Genomic DNA, 15,075 nt, shown 5'->3' with positions numbered 1-15,075 from the left:
GCAGCAGGGCCCAGGCACCGGCACCCGCGACGTCTTCCAGAAGAGCCGTTTCGCCCTGCGCGGTGCCCCTTACTTCCGTTTCATCATCGCTGGGCGACAAGCAGGGAGGCGATGCCGCGGGCGCCTCTTCCAGACAGCCTTCCCCGCGCCGTACGGGCCCAGCCCGGCCTCCCGTTACGTGCAGAAGCTGCCCATGATCGGCCGCACCAGCCGTCCGGCCCGCCGCTGGGCGCTCTCGGACTACTCGCTGTACCTGCCGCTTTGACGCGGCTCTCGCCTTCGCCTCTGTAAATAAATCCCGCGCCCGGAAATGACGTTTCCGTGCTCGTGGGTCGCGCCGGATGAGGCGGGGCTTGGTTAGTTGGCTCCTGCGGCGGCGCTTCCTGGTGTTGGGCAAGTCATGGCGCTGCCCTGGTTGCAACGCGTCGAACTCGCGTTCTTCGCTACCGCCTTCTTATGCGGAGCCGTGGCGGCCGCGGCGCTGACCCGGACCCAGGTGTGCGGTTGCGGTACGGGGCCGGCCGTCAGGTTGGGTAAGCGGGGAACAGGTACACCCTGAACCGGAGAGGCTGCTGCTATCCGGCCCGGCGCGCAGCTCCTCGGAGCTAGTCGCCCAGGTGAGGCCGGTCGCCGGCGGAGATGCTGCATCGGCGCTAATGACGCTCCGTGGATACATCTCATAGATTATTACCTCGCAAAAGGAACGAGTCCTTGGGGGTGTCTAACAGCAGATATAGCCCCGCCGGGTAATTCCTGCTGCATAACCTCACCCTGGCTGTAAAACAAGTTGGACCAGGCCCCTTTAAATCAGACACTATTGTGCTGAGCCACTCAAAGAAAACATAGTGTAGTAGAAATGAGCAAACTACTGAATGGTTGCAACGCAGCGTGTCATATGGCAAACCAGTGATGTAGCAGAAGCGAATAGTTTAGCTGAGTGTTTAGCCAGGCAATCATGTTAATAAACAGGCTCGTTTGACCCCTGTAAGTAGGCACTATTACACCTATTTTATAGGTTAGAAAACATCGGAGATGGCCGAAGGTTAGGTAAGTTTTGGTTCTACTTTAGAATTTCTGTACAAGGGGAGACCAGAACTTGTGAGGCATCTCTGAAGCTCATTGTATTTTATAACCACTGCCGATTTCCTCATCCTTCTGGCCTCTGTAGATTTCATTTCCCCACCAGACCCACTCATCTACTGGCCCAGAAACAGGAACTGACAGTAATACACAAAAAACTCCTTAGGGTGGCCCTGGTCTAGATTATCCCCAACACCTGCCATGAACTTGCATTCAGAGCTGAAATCTAGGACTCAACAACTTCTCTCCACAGGGCTCCTTCAGGGGCAGCTGTCCTCTGTATGGCGTGGCCGCCCTGAACGGCTCCTCTCTGGTCTTGTCCCGACCCACGGCCCCATCCCTCTGCTCCTTTGTGGCGGGGGCCTCGGGCCTCCTGGCCCTCTACTGTCTGCTGCTTCTGTTCTTCTGGGTCTACACCAGCTGCATCGAGGGCTCCCACAGGTGACTGCCTGCTCTGAGATCAGGGGTTGAGGTGGGAGGTGTCCCACTTGAACCACAAGGCATATTCTCTCCCTCCTCCTAGAGGCCCTATCGGGCTCCGCTTTGCACTGGCCACCTCAGCCATAGCCATCTTCCTGGTCTTACTGTGTGCCTGTATCCTTCGATTTGGCACGAGTTCCCTGTGCAAATCCATCATCTCCCTGAACATGACTAGGTAATGGGAAAGGGAGGGAGTCTGGCTGGGGCTGTCTACCTTCCCTCTGCAGAGTATCCCATACTGCACTTTTTACATCCTCGTCAATGCTCATCTCAAAAGGGCACTGGAGTGAAAGGCTATTTAGGGTATATCTCCCCTTTCTCACGACTTGTCTCTTTGACCTCACAGCTGCTCTGATGCCCAGAAAACTTCATGGATACCCCCTGGAACCGCTGTGCAGTTTTACTCCAACCTACATAATGCTGAAGTGAGGTCCTGGGATATGAAAGGCTGGGTAGAGACTGAGGGATACACAGATTCGTGTAACGAATCGTATAATACCATCTGTAGTTTTAAGAGGGCTCACCAGTGTACTCTGAGCTTGGTCCACCGGTGAGGGGCTGAGGAGCTAAAGGCTTGACAGCCTGACAGTGCACAGCTGAGTGGTATGTGGGTGGAACTGGATTCAAGATGGGCCCAGTCCTCACATTCCTGTCCTGTCTCCCACAGACTTCTTCTTGGGTGAATCTGGTATTGTGGTGTTTGGTCTTGGTGCTCCAGGTTGTGCAGTGGAAGTCTGAAGCCACCCCATCCCGGCCTCTGCAGAGGGGGGACCCTGAGTGGAGCTCTGAGACAGATGGTCTTGTTGGGCCACGCCTTTCCCATTCCTGAAGACTAACCAAAGAGTACTTCTGCAGCCAGACTCCATGCCCAAGTGCCTGTAATCCTCTTGCCCCAACATGGCTTTGATTATGTGGGGAGCCTTAGTTTTCCCTCCAGGAGGGAACCGTGATGACACCTCTCTTCCTACAGCTGTTTTTGTACCAGTATTATATTACTTTCTTAACTCATCTCAGTACTGAGTTCTTGGTGTAAAGCACTGTAGGTAGGGTGGATAAGAGTAAGGAGTGAAGGCTAAACAGATATGGGTCAAAAAACTCAAGAGGTACGGCCAGGTAGCTGCCCTTGGGACAACTGCTCTTTTATTTGCTGTTAATGATTTCTGGGCCCCCTGTGTGACCCTGGTTGTCACCCCATCCCTAAGGTTTTTTATTCTGAACCTTAGTGACCTGAGGTTGCTTCTTCACAAGCTACGGTAGGCACCCACAGTGTTGTCAAAAAGTTTCGTGTTGGGGAAATGTCCAGCTTTGTCCAACAGGAAGTAGAAGCGTCGGCCTTTGACTTTCAGAGGCAACATGGCAGGGACTTCTCCTCGGTGGGCCATGCAAGATACCTGGTTTAAGGGAACCGTAAAATGGGCACCCCAACCAAAGGGGGCATGAGTGGTGAGGGTCACTTGCTTCCCTCCAGCCCGTAGCATCACTGAGCGCACAGAGCGGAGGGAAAAGAGAAGACCAGCACCAAGTACCAGGGAACCTGTAGGAAAAGCAGATTTGGGTTTTCACTGGAAAGCTAAGCAGCAACCCTTTCAGTGGCCCCCGGATAAAAATAATTATGATGGTAACATTTACTGTGTTCCTCATACTCCAGTCATATATTAGTCATTCCTCCCAACAGCCTTAATAGATACCCATCCCCAGTTTAAAACAGGATCCAGAATAAGGGTACTAACTTGCTCAAGGTTACAAAATAAAAGCCAGACGGCAGCTTGAGCCTGTAAAGGGCTTGGCGCTCAGGGACTTCCAACTCTAGTGTACCGCGCTCCTACCTACTCCTGCTCATCCGGGAGGGTTGGGAGCCCCTTACTCTTGCCCGAACAGAGAGGATTGTGCCCACCTTCTTCGATCAAGCTGGGAAGCTAGCCCACACCTTACCGATGGCGCCGCAGCCGACGGCAAGGCCGTAGCGCCAGAGTGTAGAGCGCAGGTCCAAGCGGCCATGGTCTGGGGTCTTGGCGTCTGTTGGACGAACCGGGGTTGGGGGACGGGCCAAGGAGGCAATGGCCAGGGAAGCCCAGAAGACGCCCTGGCCAGCGCAGAACAGCCCGAGGACGGCGAAGAAGCGGCCCCGTTCGTGCTCGAAGAGCAGCACATCCCGTGGCGGAGCCGTGTCATGCAGGGCCCGGCGCGCGGACAGTGACTGCAGCGCTCGGAACAGCGGCACAGACCACCTCCGCCCGGGCGCCGCCATGGCGCTGCGCGGAGCCGTTTCCGGGGCGGGACTTCCTGCCTGCTTGCCCCGCCCCACCCCCGGAGTCCTTCAGCCCTAGGCGAGGCAGGCGGGGCCCATCCCTCGGCCCCGCCCACGCATGTGAACTGTAAGGCTAAAATAACTCAGCTGGACACCAAATACAATACCATTCTTTATCTTAAAAAGTAGGGAGGATCCTGGGGTTAAGTACACAAAGCACCTAAGTCCTTCGGGTATTTTAGTGTCAGTTCTACAAAGTAAGCTTTGGCTTCCTGGCACCAGGGAGGCTCAATCTTCTGGAGGCTTCCAGAAGGCAGGTGAGGAGAAGGATCCAGCAGCCCTCCCTCCTCGGTCACAGTCACAGGGCGGCCTCGGGCCGGAGAGGAGACATCAGTACATCCAGGGGCTATTTACAGGGGTCTTCTGGGGCATGACTATGGATCACTTCATGAATGCCACTTCTGGGATCTCACCCTTGGCCTTAAAGAAACATAAACAGGTCAGCAGAGCCAGTGGCCCATGCCATGCCCCGAGCCTCCCTGACCCTCTCGAAGGCCTGGTGCTTTCTTTGCCACCTGTTTTCAAATCTTACCTTGAGGTGAGTAAAGGCCTGGGCAGACCTGGTGTAGTCCCAGTTGTTGTCCTGGAGGCACCTGGAGTAGGGGAAGAACAGGCACCTCCATTAGAACTACAAGTATGGGCTTTAAAAATTTTAGGGGCACTTATTTTTCACCACCAGCACTACCTCAGTTTACCCCATTTCCTACACATGCTCAGTACTCACTTCTGGGACCACTCAAGGTTCATGCCAGACTGGGTAGAGAAAGCCTGCAGCATTTCCTGCTGCTCTGGGGAGAGGGTGGGCACTGGGCTGGAGGAGGGTGTGGGTGCAGGCATGGCAAAGGCTCTCTGGATCTCATCAGCACTGGCATTCCGCACAAACAGCTCATCGTTGACGATGCACAACCTTGGAGACAAAAAGCACCTTAGACCGCTGGACAGACAGAAGATAACCTCATCCTCCCAACATCATTCCTGTTCTCACTTGACACTCAGAGTCTTTCAATACCCACAAGATTCCTTTATCATTTACCCCCTTTTTCCCATGGACTCCACATATGTGATTATCTACCAAACAGACTGGAATTATACATTCTTCCCCAACCCTCATTTACCTTCACAACAAACTTAGGAAGTGAATATTGTTAAACCACTTTTCCACAGTGGCAGCCATGCATTGGGACTGGGACCCAACATGGTAAGTCAGACACTCACCCTGAATTGCTGGCAGGAACAGCGACGAATGTCCGGGTAAAGGCTCGCAAGGAGTCCCGAGACTTTCCATCCACTGCAATGATAACAATGGTGATGACCTATCAGAGTCATTCATGTTTTATGTTTTCAAACAGCTTCTCAAAAATCATAGTCTGATTTGATACAGAGAACCCTAAGCAGGCTAAACGGGTAATTATGTGTGCACAGATGAGCAGAGCAGGGAGGAGTGTCAGAGGTTAGAGAGGACAATAGTAACACTTTTATGCCACTGGTTATTTATTTGTATCTGTGGGCCGGGCCCTGTGACAGGCACTTTATAAATCACTTCACTTACTCCCCAAACACGTAATGAGATGCCTATTATGAATCCCTTTCTTTTATAGACAGTCGGGTTCAGAGGTCATGTAAATAGCTCACAGACACAGAGGACCAAGGTTGGGGATGGAAGCTCAGAACTGTCTGCCTCCAAAGTCTGTGTCCTTCTAACCATCAGGCTGTTCCCATAGCCAAGACAGGAAAGACAGGTGAGGATAGGCTTGGGGGCAGAAAGGGAGAAGGTGGTCAGGGAAGAAGAGGAAAGAAGGGAGTTGGGAAGTTGAGAGTGCTCAGAATGACTAGCTGGGACAGGGACCCCTCCACAAACTCAGGACTCCAAAGATACTTACCTTCTTTGAAGACTCCGTTGACAGAGAAACACAGCAATGTGCTCTGAAAGAGAAGCAGCAACATCAGGTACCATCTAGGCTCCCAGCAGAGCCCAAGTCCCTCCTTGCCTCTAAAGGACTGCCCCTTGCCCAAATCTAAGCTTCTGTCAAGAGAGAAATAGGTGCTTACTGTCTGTGCACTTATGTCTACCACAAAGGAATTGATGTCATGCTGAGTTTTGGGCAACTCATTGAGGAAGGCCACCACGTTGAGACGTGTGTGCTTCAGCAGTCGGAACCGCAGGGCTGTGGGAGGAGAAGAAGCTGAGGTTAGGAGCTGCCACACACTGAGCCCAGACTGACTCCTTCCCATGCCCTTCTCCTACCCTGTTTGGCTCACATCACACACTTACTAGGGTCTTTAAGCTTCTTCACATTCCTGCTATCCTTGAAGTACTCGGCCAAGTTGCTTCTGGGGGAACAAGAAGAAAAAGAGGCAGTGGTCAGAGCAGTGGCGATGCTGCACGTGCTGGCCAGTGTCTGCTGAGCAACTCTGATCCTGGGCAGGTTCTGGGATGTGCTACTCACCGGGCAGGGTTCTGGGGGGTGAAAGGAATGCTCAGCGAGCAGCAGGCTCCATCATGGTAGGCATCCAGGAGCCGCTGCCGGTCTCCCGAGTCATAAACCGCATAGTACCTGTGGGGCAAACGAAAGGGGAGGGTCGAGCTCCACAAGCTGGATCCACAAAGGGACTGACAGCTCTCAAGACTGAGTTGTGCTGGGCCCACTGCTCCCCACCCTCAGGACACCCAAGATACTTACTGCTGCAAGAAGTGCAGGACCAGATTCTTCAGGGTCTCTGTTCCAAAGTAGCTTCCCTGGAATCAAACAGACTCCAATCGAACAGGACCATGGTACCAGGACTCTCCTCCCAACATGAGTTCTTGCTCTGTGCCCCCCAGATGCCACTCCACCACTTACCTTGCAAGGTGGTAACGTTGTGGGGGCTTCAACATCAAAGGCAATTGGTGGGGGTAACTCATGGCCATCCTGCAGAAGGAAGTGAAAGACGACAATGTAAACAGTGAAAGAAGGCTAGATGAGGGACTTCCCTGGCAGTCCAGGGCTAAGGCTCCCCACTCCCAATGCAGGGGGCTTGGGTTCAATCCCTGGTCAGGGACCTAGATCCCACATGCTGCAACTAAGAGTTGGTGGGCCGCAACTAAGACCCAGCAGAACCAAATAAATTTTTTTTTTTTTTTAAAGACTGGATGAGTAATTAGATGGGAGAACTAAAAGGGTCAGAGGTCAAGTAAGAAAGAAATGGAAAGGGGTCTATGAATCCTGATGATGCAACTATCATCTACAGGCATTTTTCTGGGAAGAAGAATTATAACCTTTGCTAATATATATATGAAATCTTTGCTAGATTATCAAAGGGTTCCATATCCCCAAATTAGTGATCATATAAAGGCACGTTAGGCAAGACTGAGGGTTGCAGGTGCTGTGCTCCTCAGAAGAGAATGAAAAAAATGAGGTACTCACCAGTCGCAATAGTTTTGGAAATCGCTCTCGAACGGCGCTGTCAAGAACGGGACAAAAGTGAGTAATGTTTCAGAGTCACTGTGCCTCCTGGGCTGCTCTAGGAGCAGAAACACCCGTGCCCAAGGGACGGCCCAGCCCATCCTCCTTGCGCTCTCACTCTTCCCCAGCCTCTGAGCTCCAGGAAAAATAACCCCACTCCCCACCTCGTCTGGGGCATCCAAAAATGACTGCCTTGAAGGACGACGCTCTCTGCCTGACTCCGAGCACTGCAGGGGCAGTGCTCCCGGCCCAGGCGTTAAGCCAGGACCTCTCCTCCGTCCTCGTCCCCCTTACCTTCCACCTACTCACCTGTGCAGCCCCGGGAGGAGGGAATGGGGTGGGAGCCCAAGGGCTCCGCTGCCTCAACAGGTGTCCATCACTTCTGCCAGGTCTGGCCGTGGCCAAGACCAGAACACACCACAGAAATGGTACAGGATGTTGGGGCAGGGAGACGAGCAAGGCTCAGGGAGAGGAGAGGCCAAGGAGGAAGAGAGGGGAGAGGAGAGAGAAAAGGAAGGAGAGGACGGGGCAAAGAAGAGACCAGGGAGATTCAGGCGAGGAAAGAGAAAAAGGAAAGAGAAAGCAAAGACAAAGCGACAGCACTGCATGGTGGAGAGTCATTTAGAAAGACCAGGGAGAACCAAGGGAAAGAGGCGCCTGACACAGCCCTCTCTTTCGGCTCCCTTCTCCCTGTGGTCCAAGCAGGAAATGAGAAACACATCTTTGCTGTGGTGAGAGGGCAGCTTCTATTGGCCAGGTGTCTGTCTGCTACCTGGGTCCCGATCTGAGCTGGGCGTGGGAAGCAAAGCAGCCATGGGGGCAGGAGATCTCCCTCCGAAGGGGTGAGGGTTCAGGCCCCTGCAAAGTTGGGGGGGTGAGGGTCAGTGCCCCACCACTGTTGGCCCCCAAGTTCTCTCCTGATGGCCCCTCTGCGACTGTGCCTGTCTTAGGTTGTTCCTTCCCTGAGGAATCTTACCCGTCTCTGGCTAACCAGCCATCCTCCGGGGCCAAGCAGGGTGATATGAGGTGTGCGAGTGAGGGAGGGGCAGCGCCCCCAGAGAGGGTCAGTTCTCTGTCTCCTGGATAGCCTATGCCCCCGTGGCCTCCACGCCCAGCACCTGCCTTGGGATTCCCTCGCCTGCTGGCGGGGCCCCGGCTCTGGTCACGTGTCTTAGGGAACCCAGGTTTCTCCTCCAGGGAGGGCCCAGCTCACAGCCTTGGGCAAGAGCGACAGAGTGCATGGCACCAGCCACCAGGAGGCCTCAACCTCAGCATGGGCAGGAAAACCCAGGCATTAGCCTTGGGCAAAGCGATTGTGAGAACTGAGCCCCTCTTGGCAACAGGGCAAGAGGGGCTGTCACCGGACAGAGGAGGGAAGGCCCATCAGCAGGAAGTCCCAGGGAGGGAGGGCTTTCCCTGCCCAGGGGTTACCAGGCTCTTGGCTCAAAGCAGCTCCACATATGGGGGTGTAATATGCAAGACACCCCGTGGTCATGGTAGAGAAAGGGAGATGCTCTTCTTGAAACAAAAGGGGAGGGAGAGTCTAGAGAAGGCTGTGTTCAGGAAGGAAGGAGAAAGGCCACAGAATCAGCACACAGGCAGTCAGGTGAGAAGAAAGGAAAGGAGGCCTGGGGCAAAGCTAGGGGTCACGGGCAGACACAATGGAGGAACACGCGATCCTCCCCAAGGACAGGTGGCTCCAGCCGAGGGCTGCACATCTCCTGCAGACGGGCAGTGGTCAGGGTGCATCCGCTCAGCCTCCCAGGGGGTGAAGGTCCCCAGGAGGGGAGACAAAGATTATAACTGACCTGATGTAAGTGGACTGGTCTCGGAAGGTGTCGCACAGGGTGTTTCCGTCAAGCCAGAGCTCTTCCAGCTTCAGCCCTTTGATCTTGTCCAACTCCCGCTCAGACTTCAGCTGCAAAGGACAGGGAGGAAAGGCAGGAAAGACACGTTGGTAAAGAAAGCCAGCTAGGTTCCCCCCACCCTCACCCCCATCTCTTAAATGCCCTCCCTGCCTCTTGCTGCCACGAGGCAAGCTCTCTCCACCTCTGTCCACCCTATCCAAACACAGCTGGGCTCTCAAACTCACCTCATTTCCAGATAGATTTAGGATCTTTAGATTGGGTGCTTTCTGCACAATGCTGGACAAGTCATCCAGCCGGTAGAGCTTGTTGTTGCTCAAGTTCAAGGACAATAGCTGTGGGAGAGGAGAATTTAGAGGAAGCACCACCGGCCAGGGGATGAGAAACACACCTGCCTCCCGACCCCATCCTATGTACCCGACCCTGGTTCCTCCCACCTAGTGGGACAAAGGCCTCACCTCAGGGATGTTCTCTTCGATGATTCGCAGGGTGGCTGCCATGCAGCTTCTACGGTTCAGGACAACGTCAATGTTCTGAGCCACTAAATCTGCAGGAAGCAAAGGAAGTCTGAGAGGGCCTGCCCAGGCCAGCGTGCCCAGCACAGCACCTTCAAGATTTTCCCTGCTGACAGATCCCCCTCTGTCTCCACCAATCTAAGAATGGGTGAGGCAGAATCAACCTGTATCCGTCCTGTACCTGGGTCTGAACGGAGGCCCTTGAGGTCAAGTGCTTGCTGGGAGCCATCATATCGTTTGCTCATGATCAGCTGCAGAGGAAGACAGAGGGTTCACTGGAGTTGTTGCAGGGGAGGGAGGGGAGGGGGAGAGGAAAACTGCTAAGACTCAGGTGCCAGCCTAACCTTTAGCTGCTCTACTTGTTCTGGCTTTAGTTCATTCTGCACAGAATGGGGTGGAGAAGAGGAGTTGATGATGATAGATATCTGCAGAGAAGACACATACAGACAGGGTGAACTCTGGGAAGGCCTGAGCCCCAGGACCAAGACCCAGTCTATGCCCTGAGCACCAGTCCCCACCCCCAACCAAACCAGGCTCTTCGTACACACCCTGCGGTTCTCCCGATCCAAAATCTTATAGTTAACAGCCTTCAGAGCAGAGGCCGTACTGGCGTCCTCCACAAAAAATTGGGCCCGTGTGTTTTCATAGTGAAACTGCAAGAAGAGGGAACAAGGGCATTAGACCTGGAGCCCAGAGCCCCCAGTGCAGCTGGTACCTCCACCCTCCTTGGTGTGCAGTCAGCCACTCAGGCCTTCTCTTACCTCAATGGGAGTAAAAGGGACACTGCACTTGCTCTGAATCACATTCAGGAGCCATGACTTGTCGTATTTCCTGCCGTAAGGGATCTAGACGAGAGAAAGAGAAGAGACAGGAACAACATGTCACTAAATGAACAGCAGACCCTCCAGTGTTCCTTTCAGCTCGTCTGCCAAGCTCTAAAAGACTTTCTGGAGAAACAGTCAACTTAAAAGTTTTCTGGGAATTCCCTGCTACTTCAGTGGTTAGGATTCTGAGCTTCCACTGCTGGGAATTCAATCCCTGGTTGGAGAACTAAGACCCCACAGGTTGCATGGTGAGGCCAAAAAAATAAAGAGTATTCTACTCAAGCCAAATATGACTCCTTAACCCCCTTTCTTTCCATTTATACTTATTATTCCTCAAAGAATGTAAATGTTTGATTCTACAAGTTCTAAGACATCATTTATAACCTACTTGCCCTTCAGAGAACTCAAGGGCCCTCCACTCCACACTCAGCTCCTCACATCTGGAGGAGCTCTCCCAACCGCCAACCACAATTATCACACTTCCCTTTCATGGCCTTCCCATCCTGCTGCCCCTCTTCTTTTCTGAAGCTGCTCATAGATATTCTAAGATATTGATTCTTAGCAGCAAGCGCGGTTCCCTGATTGTGGAGTAAACAGCTGATTTTGTAATGTGAGAGGTGAACACCTTAACTGTGAGCCCAGCCCCCTAGCTCCCCTGCTCCATGGACCTCTCACGATACTCACTGTAATCTTAAACCAGTTCTTGGACGTCCCGTCCTGGCTGGTGCCAGCCCCTCCCCTCTCTGCAGCAGACCGATCTCTCCGCAGGGGCAGAGTAACATGAATTCGAGTCCGCTCGTTCCAGTTATCACCCCGACGGTTGGGTCGTGCAGCGTAGGGGGTGCTGTGGGGAAGAAGAGAATAAAACATTCACAAAGGTTAGGAATGTCTTCTCACAGATCTTCCTGCACTGTTATCAGGACCACAACTATCAACTACCAGTACGCTGGTCCTGGCATTTCTCTCCCTTCCAGCTGGAAGAGAAATGACACGGGAGTAAGAGGGCCACATAAATGAGGGGGCTGCTAAACTCAAACCAGACCAACTGGCTACTTACTATCGTACTCGGGGAGCATCCTGGACATCACTCATCGCTACGTCTCTGTCGTCGTCCTCCAGGCGGGAGGACCGAACGCTGGAGCCCCCTCTTCCAGACCTCCGGTTCCCCTCGCCGGACTTCCACCGGAAAGGGCCTCGGCCTTTCTTTCTTCTTTGAGGGAAACTAACTCGATCATCGTGCTCTGGGTTTGGAAACAGAACAAAAATTAGAAAATACATCATTGGAGGGACTTCCCTGGTGGTCCAGTGGCTAAGACTCCCCACTCCCAACGCAGAGGGCCCTGAGTCTGACCTGTGGTCAGGGAACTGGATTCTACATGCCTTGACTAAGAGTTCACATGCCACAATTGAAAAAAAAAAAGGTCCCGTGTGCCGCAACTAAGACCTGGTGCAGCCAAATAAATATTCGAATATTTAAAAAGAAGAGAGCAAAATACACCACTGGTTCAGCTACCTTGCTTGGCAATCACACTGTCCAGCACCCTGCACTATCAGATGAGCCACAAAGTCACCACAGAGGCCACCTCTGTGCAAACTCCTCTGCCTGCCCAGGGAAAGAACCCTCTCCGTGCGGTGGCAACCTCAGTGACTGGAAAACTATGTGAAGTCTTTTTAGAAAAGTGAAGCAGAAACTGGAACTAGAGAAAGGAGAAGTAGAATGTGGAAGTGAGTGTCTTAAGCACAACTGGATACAACTCAGACTCCTGACAGTCACCTGAGGTCTGCTTTTTTCACCCTCCAAAATCTACTTAACCCCACTCAAAAAACTCTTTTTAACTTTTTATTTTACATTGGAGTATAGCTGATTAATAATGTCATGTTAGTTTCAGGTATACAACAAAGTGACTCAGTTATACCTATACATGTATCTATTCTTTTTTAGGTTCTTTTCCCAAATAGATTGTTAACGGAATACTGAGCAGCATTCCCTGTGCTATACAGTAGGTCCTTGTTGGTTATTCATTGTAACTATAGCAGTGTGTACATGTCCATCCCAAACTCCCAATCTGTCCCTTCCCTGCCCCCCTCTCCCTGGTAACCATAAGTTCATTCTCTAAGACTACCCCTACTCAAAATTTGATCACATCTTGAAAAGTCAATCACAATGATTACATCAGCTTTCAGTAAACAATACTTTTGCCTATAAAGCACGAATGTCAGTTACAAATACCAGTTTAAAGGCTTCTTTTAAGTCTTGTTCTCGCCTCAAAACACTGAAACTAGAACTACCATATGATCCTGCAAATCCACTCCAATTATACATCCAGAAAAAAACAAAAAGTACTAATTTAAAAAGATACATGCATAAATGAGAAAGTTGGGATTAACATCTGCACACTACTATATCTGAAACAGATAATCAATAAGGACCCACTGTATATAGCACAGGGAACTCTACCCAGTACTCTGTAACAACCTCCGTGAGAAAAGAATCTGAAAAACAATAGATACATGTACACCTGCATCACTTTGCTGTACACCCGAAAGTAACACAACACTGTAAATCAACTATACTTCAATATAAAGATTGTTTTTAAAAAGCATCGAAACTAAGAAAAAGGGAAGAATACATATGAGCTTCACTTGTTTTCAGGTCAATTAAAAAAAAGATACCTGCATCTCATTGTTCATAGCAACACTGTTTACAGTGGGAAAGATATGGAAGCAATCCAAATGTCCATCAAGGGACTAAGGGATAAAGAAGATGTTGTGTACACACACATACACACACACACAACGAAATACTACTCACCATAAAAAAGAATGAAATCTTGCCACTGCAACAACATGAATGGATGTGGAGGTTATTATACTTAGTAAAGTAAGTCAGACAGAAAAAGACAAATACTGTATGATATCACATATATAAAAACTAAAACGAATATATTTAGCAAAACAGAAACAGACTCACAGATATAGATAACAAACTCGTGGTTATCAGTGGGGAGAGGGAAAGCAGGAGGGGCAAGATAAGGTTATGGGATTAAGAGATACCAACTACTAAGTATAAAATAGGCAACAATGATATATTATTGCATGGGGAGTGACAGCCATTATTCTGTAATAACTTTTAATGGGGTATAATCTATCATAATACTGAATCACTACGTTCACTTTCATGTCATACCTGAAAACTAATATAATGTTGTAAATCAACCATATTAAAAAACTACCACTTTGAAGTGAATGTTGAAGTGTGAGTGACCCAAGTGTAACTGGACACAACTCACTCTCCTGAAAAAGTCCCCTGAAATCTGCTGTCTGCCCACCCACATCCACTTAACCCCAAGTGACCTCTCTCATATCCAGGTAAACCAATCATGGTGATTACATTAACGTAATCAATACTCCTTTTGCCTACAGAGTACAAACATCAATTACAAATATGATCAATCTAATGGTTTATTTTATATATCTTATTCTCAAACTCTGAAGTTCAGAGAGTGAACTCTTAGTTTCCTTGGTCAGAGATGCCTCTTAACTCAGGAGACAACTCCTGAATCCAGGTTCTAGTGGCAGTCAGGGTGCTTCACCAAGGGTCCTTGAATGTTCTCCAGGAATATGTTCCTCTCAATCGTGGTGTGCAGAAATGGCTTCTTAAAAAGAGACCTATGATTCCCTCCACAGGTCTGTCTAATGCATGAAGTGAAGTCGCTCAGTCGTGTCCGACTCTTTGCGACCCCATGGACTGTAGCCTACCAGGCTCCTCCCTCCATGGGATTCTCCAGGCAAGAGTACTGGAGTGGGTTGCCATTCCTGTCTCCAGGGGATCTTCCCGACCCAGGGATCGAACCCAGGTCTCCCGCATTCCAGGCAGACGCTTTAACCTCGGAGCCACCAGGGAAGCCCTGTCTAATGCATAGTACCCTGCAAACACTGAATCTCATGAAATGACCCTAGGGGAAAAATAGACGACTAGAAGGTGCGGTTAACATTTATCGAGAAGTTTATCCGATGTCAGGCGCTCGACGTACACGATCTCGTTTTAATACACACACACACACACACAAACAAACTCAGGAGACAGGTACTGTTTCTAGCCTCCTTAAGGGGATGGAAAATCAGGCCTGAGTGTTTAACTCACACAAGATCGGCATGGCCAACTCAGAATTGAAACCTTGGCTGTCGTGTGCTCCTAACCACTACTCTGGACCTAAACCCAATGTAGTGTTCTGGCTAGAACAGTGAATTAATGTATAGGTCTAAAATATTAAAGCTAAAGCTGCGGACGGTGGGGGGGGGGGGGCAAGACCGACTGGACGCGCGGTAGAAAATAGGGCACCGGCACCCCAAGAACAGGGCACTGACTCACATTAGTATAGCCGCCAAACTGAACTGACAAGCATCCACCACTCATAAAGTTCAAAGGAATCCAGTCACCCCACCGCCGAGCCACCCGCTCCGACCCGCAGGTGTTCACAACGCCAGGATTCTGGGGTCAACGAGCCGGGCACCCACCCTCGAGTTCAGCCAGGGCCCGGACTGAACTCGAGGGTGGAG

The 15,075-nt window shown here is 51.1% G+C and overlaps 4 protein-coding genes across 4 annotated transcripts in view; 2 read left to right on the top strand and 2 right to left on the bottom strand.

Annotated features, from left to right (window-relative positions):
* The window catches only part of TAF6L (TAF6-like RNA polymerase II, p300/CBP-associated factor (PCAF)-associated factor, 65kDa), an 11,780-nt gene extending 11,515 nt beyond the window's left edge, over positions 1–265 (top strand). Inside the window, exon 14 of the mRNA XM_010854053.1 lies at positions 5–265. Coding sequence (XP_010852355.1) covers positions 5–265 — 261 coding nt within the window. The remainder of the gene's footprint in view (positions 1–4) is intronic.
* TMEM179B (transmembrane protein 179B) lies at positions 248–2,568 on the top strand. The gene is made up of 5 exons (XM_010853981.1): positions 248–496; positions 1,334–1,521; positions 1,604–1,735; positions 1,907–1,985; positions 2,228–2,568. The coding sequence occupies exons 1-5, from the start codon at positions 401–403 to the stop codon at positions 2,387–2,389; spliced, it is 657 nt and encodes a 218-aa protein (XP_010852283.1). The 5' UTR covers positions 248–400; the 3' UTR covers positions 2,390–2,568.
* Positions 2,569–2,664: 96 nt separating this feature from the next.
* TMEM223 (transmembrane protein 223) lies at positions 2,665–3,844 on the bottom strand. The gene is made up of 2 exons (XM_010853982.1): positions 3,493–3,844; positions 2,665–3,094 (listed from the first exon to the last, which is right to left on the bottom strand). The coding sequence occupies exons 1-2, from the start codon at positions 3,806–3,808 to the stop codon at positions 2,802–2,804; spliced, it is 609 nt and encodes a 202-aa protein (XP_010852284.1). The 5' UTR covers positions 3,809–3,844; the 3' UTR covers positions 2,665–2,801.
* A 123-nt stretch (positions 3,845–3,967) lies between these two features.
* NXF1 (nuclear RNA export factor 1) lies at positions 3,968–11,920 on the bottom strand. Its single transcript, XM_010853980.1, has 20 exons — positions 11,573–11,920; positions 11,200–11,359; positions 10,453–10,536; positions 10,240–10,344; positions 10,036–10,116; positions 9,873–9,942; positions 9,635–9,723; positions 9,404–9,511; positions 9,120–9,229; positions 7,273–7,309; positions 6,709–6,777; positions 6,550–6,605; positions 6,316–6,423; positions 6,141–6,199; positions 5,918–6,033; positions 5,749–5,791; positions 5,084–5,156; positions 4,593–4,775; positions 4,401–4,461; positions 3,968–4,288 (listed from the first exon to the last, which is right to left on the bottom strand). Exons 1-20 carry the CDS (start codon positions 11,794–11,796, stop codon positions 4,250–4,252), a joined length of 1,875 nt encoding a protein of 624 aa, XP_010852282.1. The 5' UTR covers positions 11,797–11,920; the 3' UTR covers positions 3,968–4,249.
* Positions 11,921–15,075: the final 3,155 nt, after the last annotated feature.

This window comes from Bison bison, unplaced genomic scaffold, assembly GCF_000754665.1.
Source record: "Bison bison bison isolate TAMUID 2011002044 unplaced genomic scaffold, Bison_UMD1.0 scf7180017864334, whole genome shotgun sequence".
Lineage (NCBI taxonomy): Eukaryota > Metazoa > Chordata > Mammalia > Artiodactyla > Bovidae > Bison > Bison bison.
The sequence above is the reverse complement of the archived record's forward strand: the minus strand, read 5'-3'. Positions and strand labels throughout refer to the sequence as shown.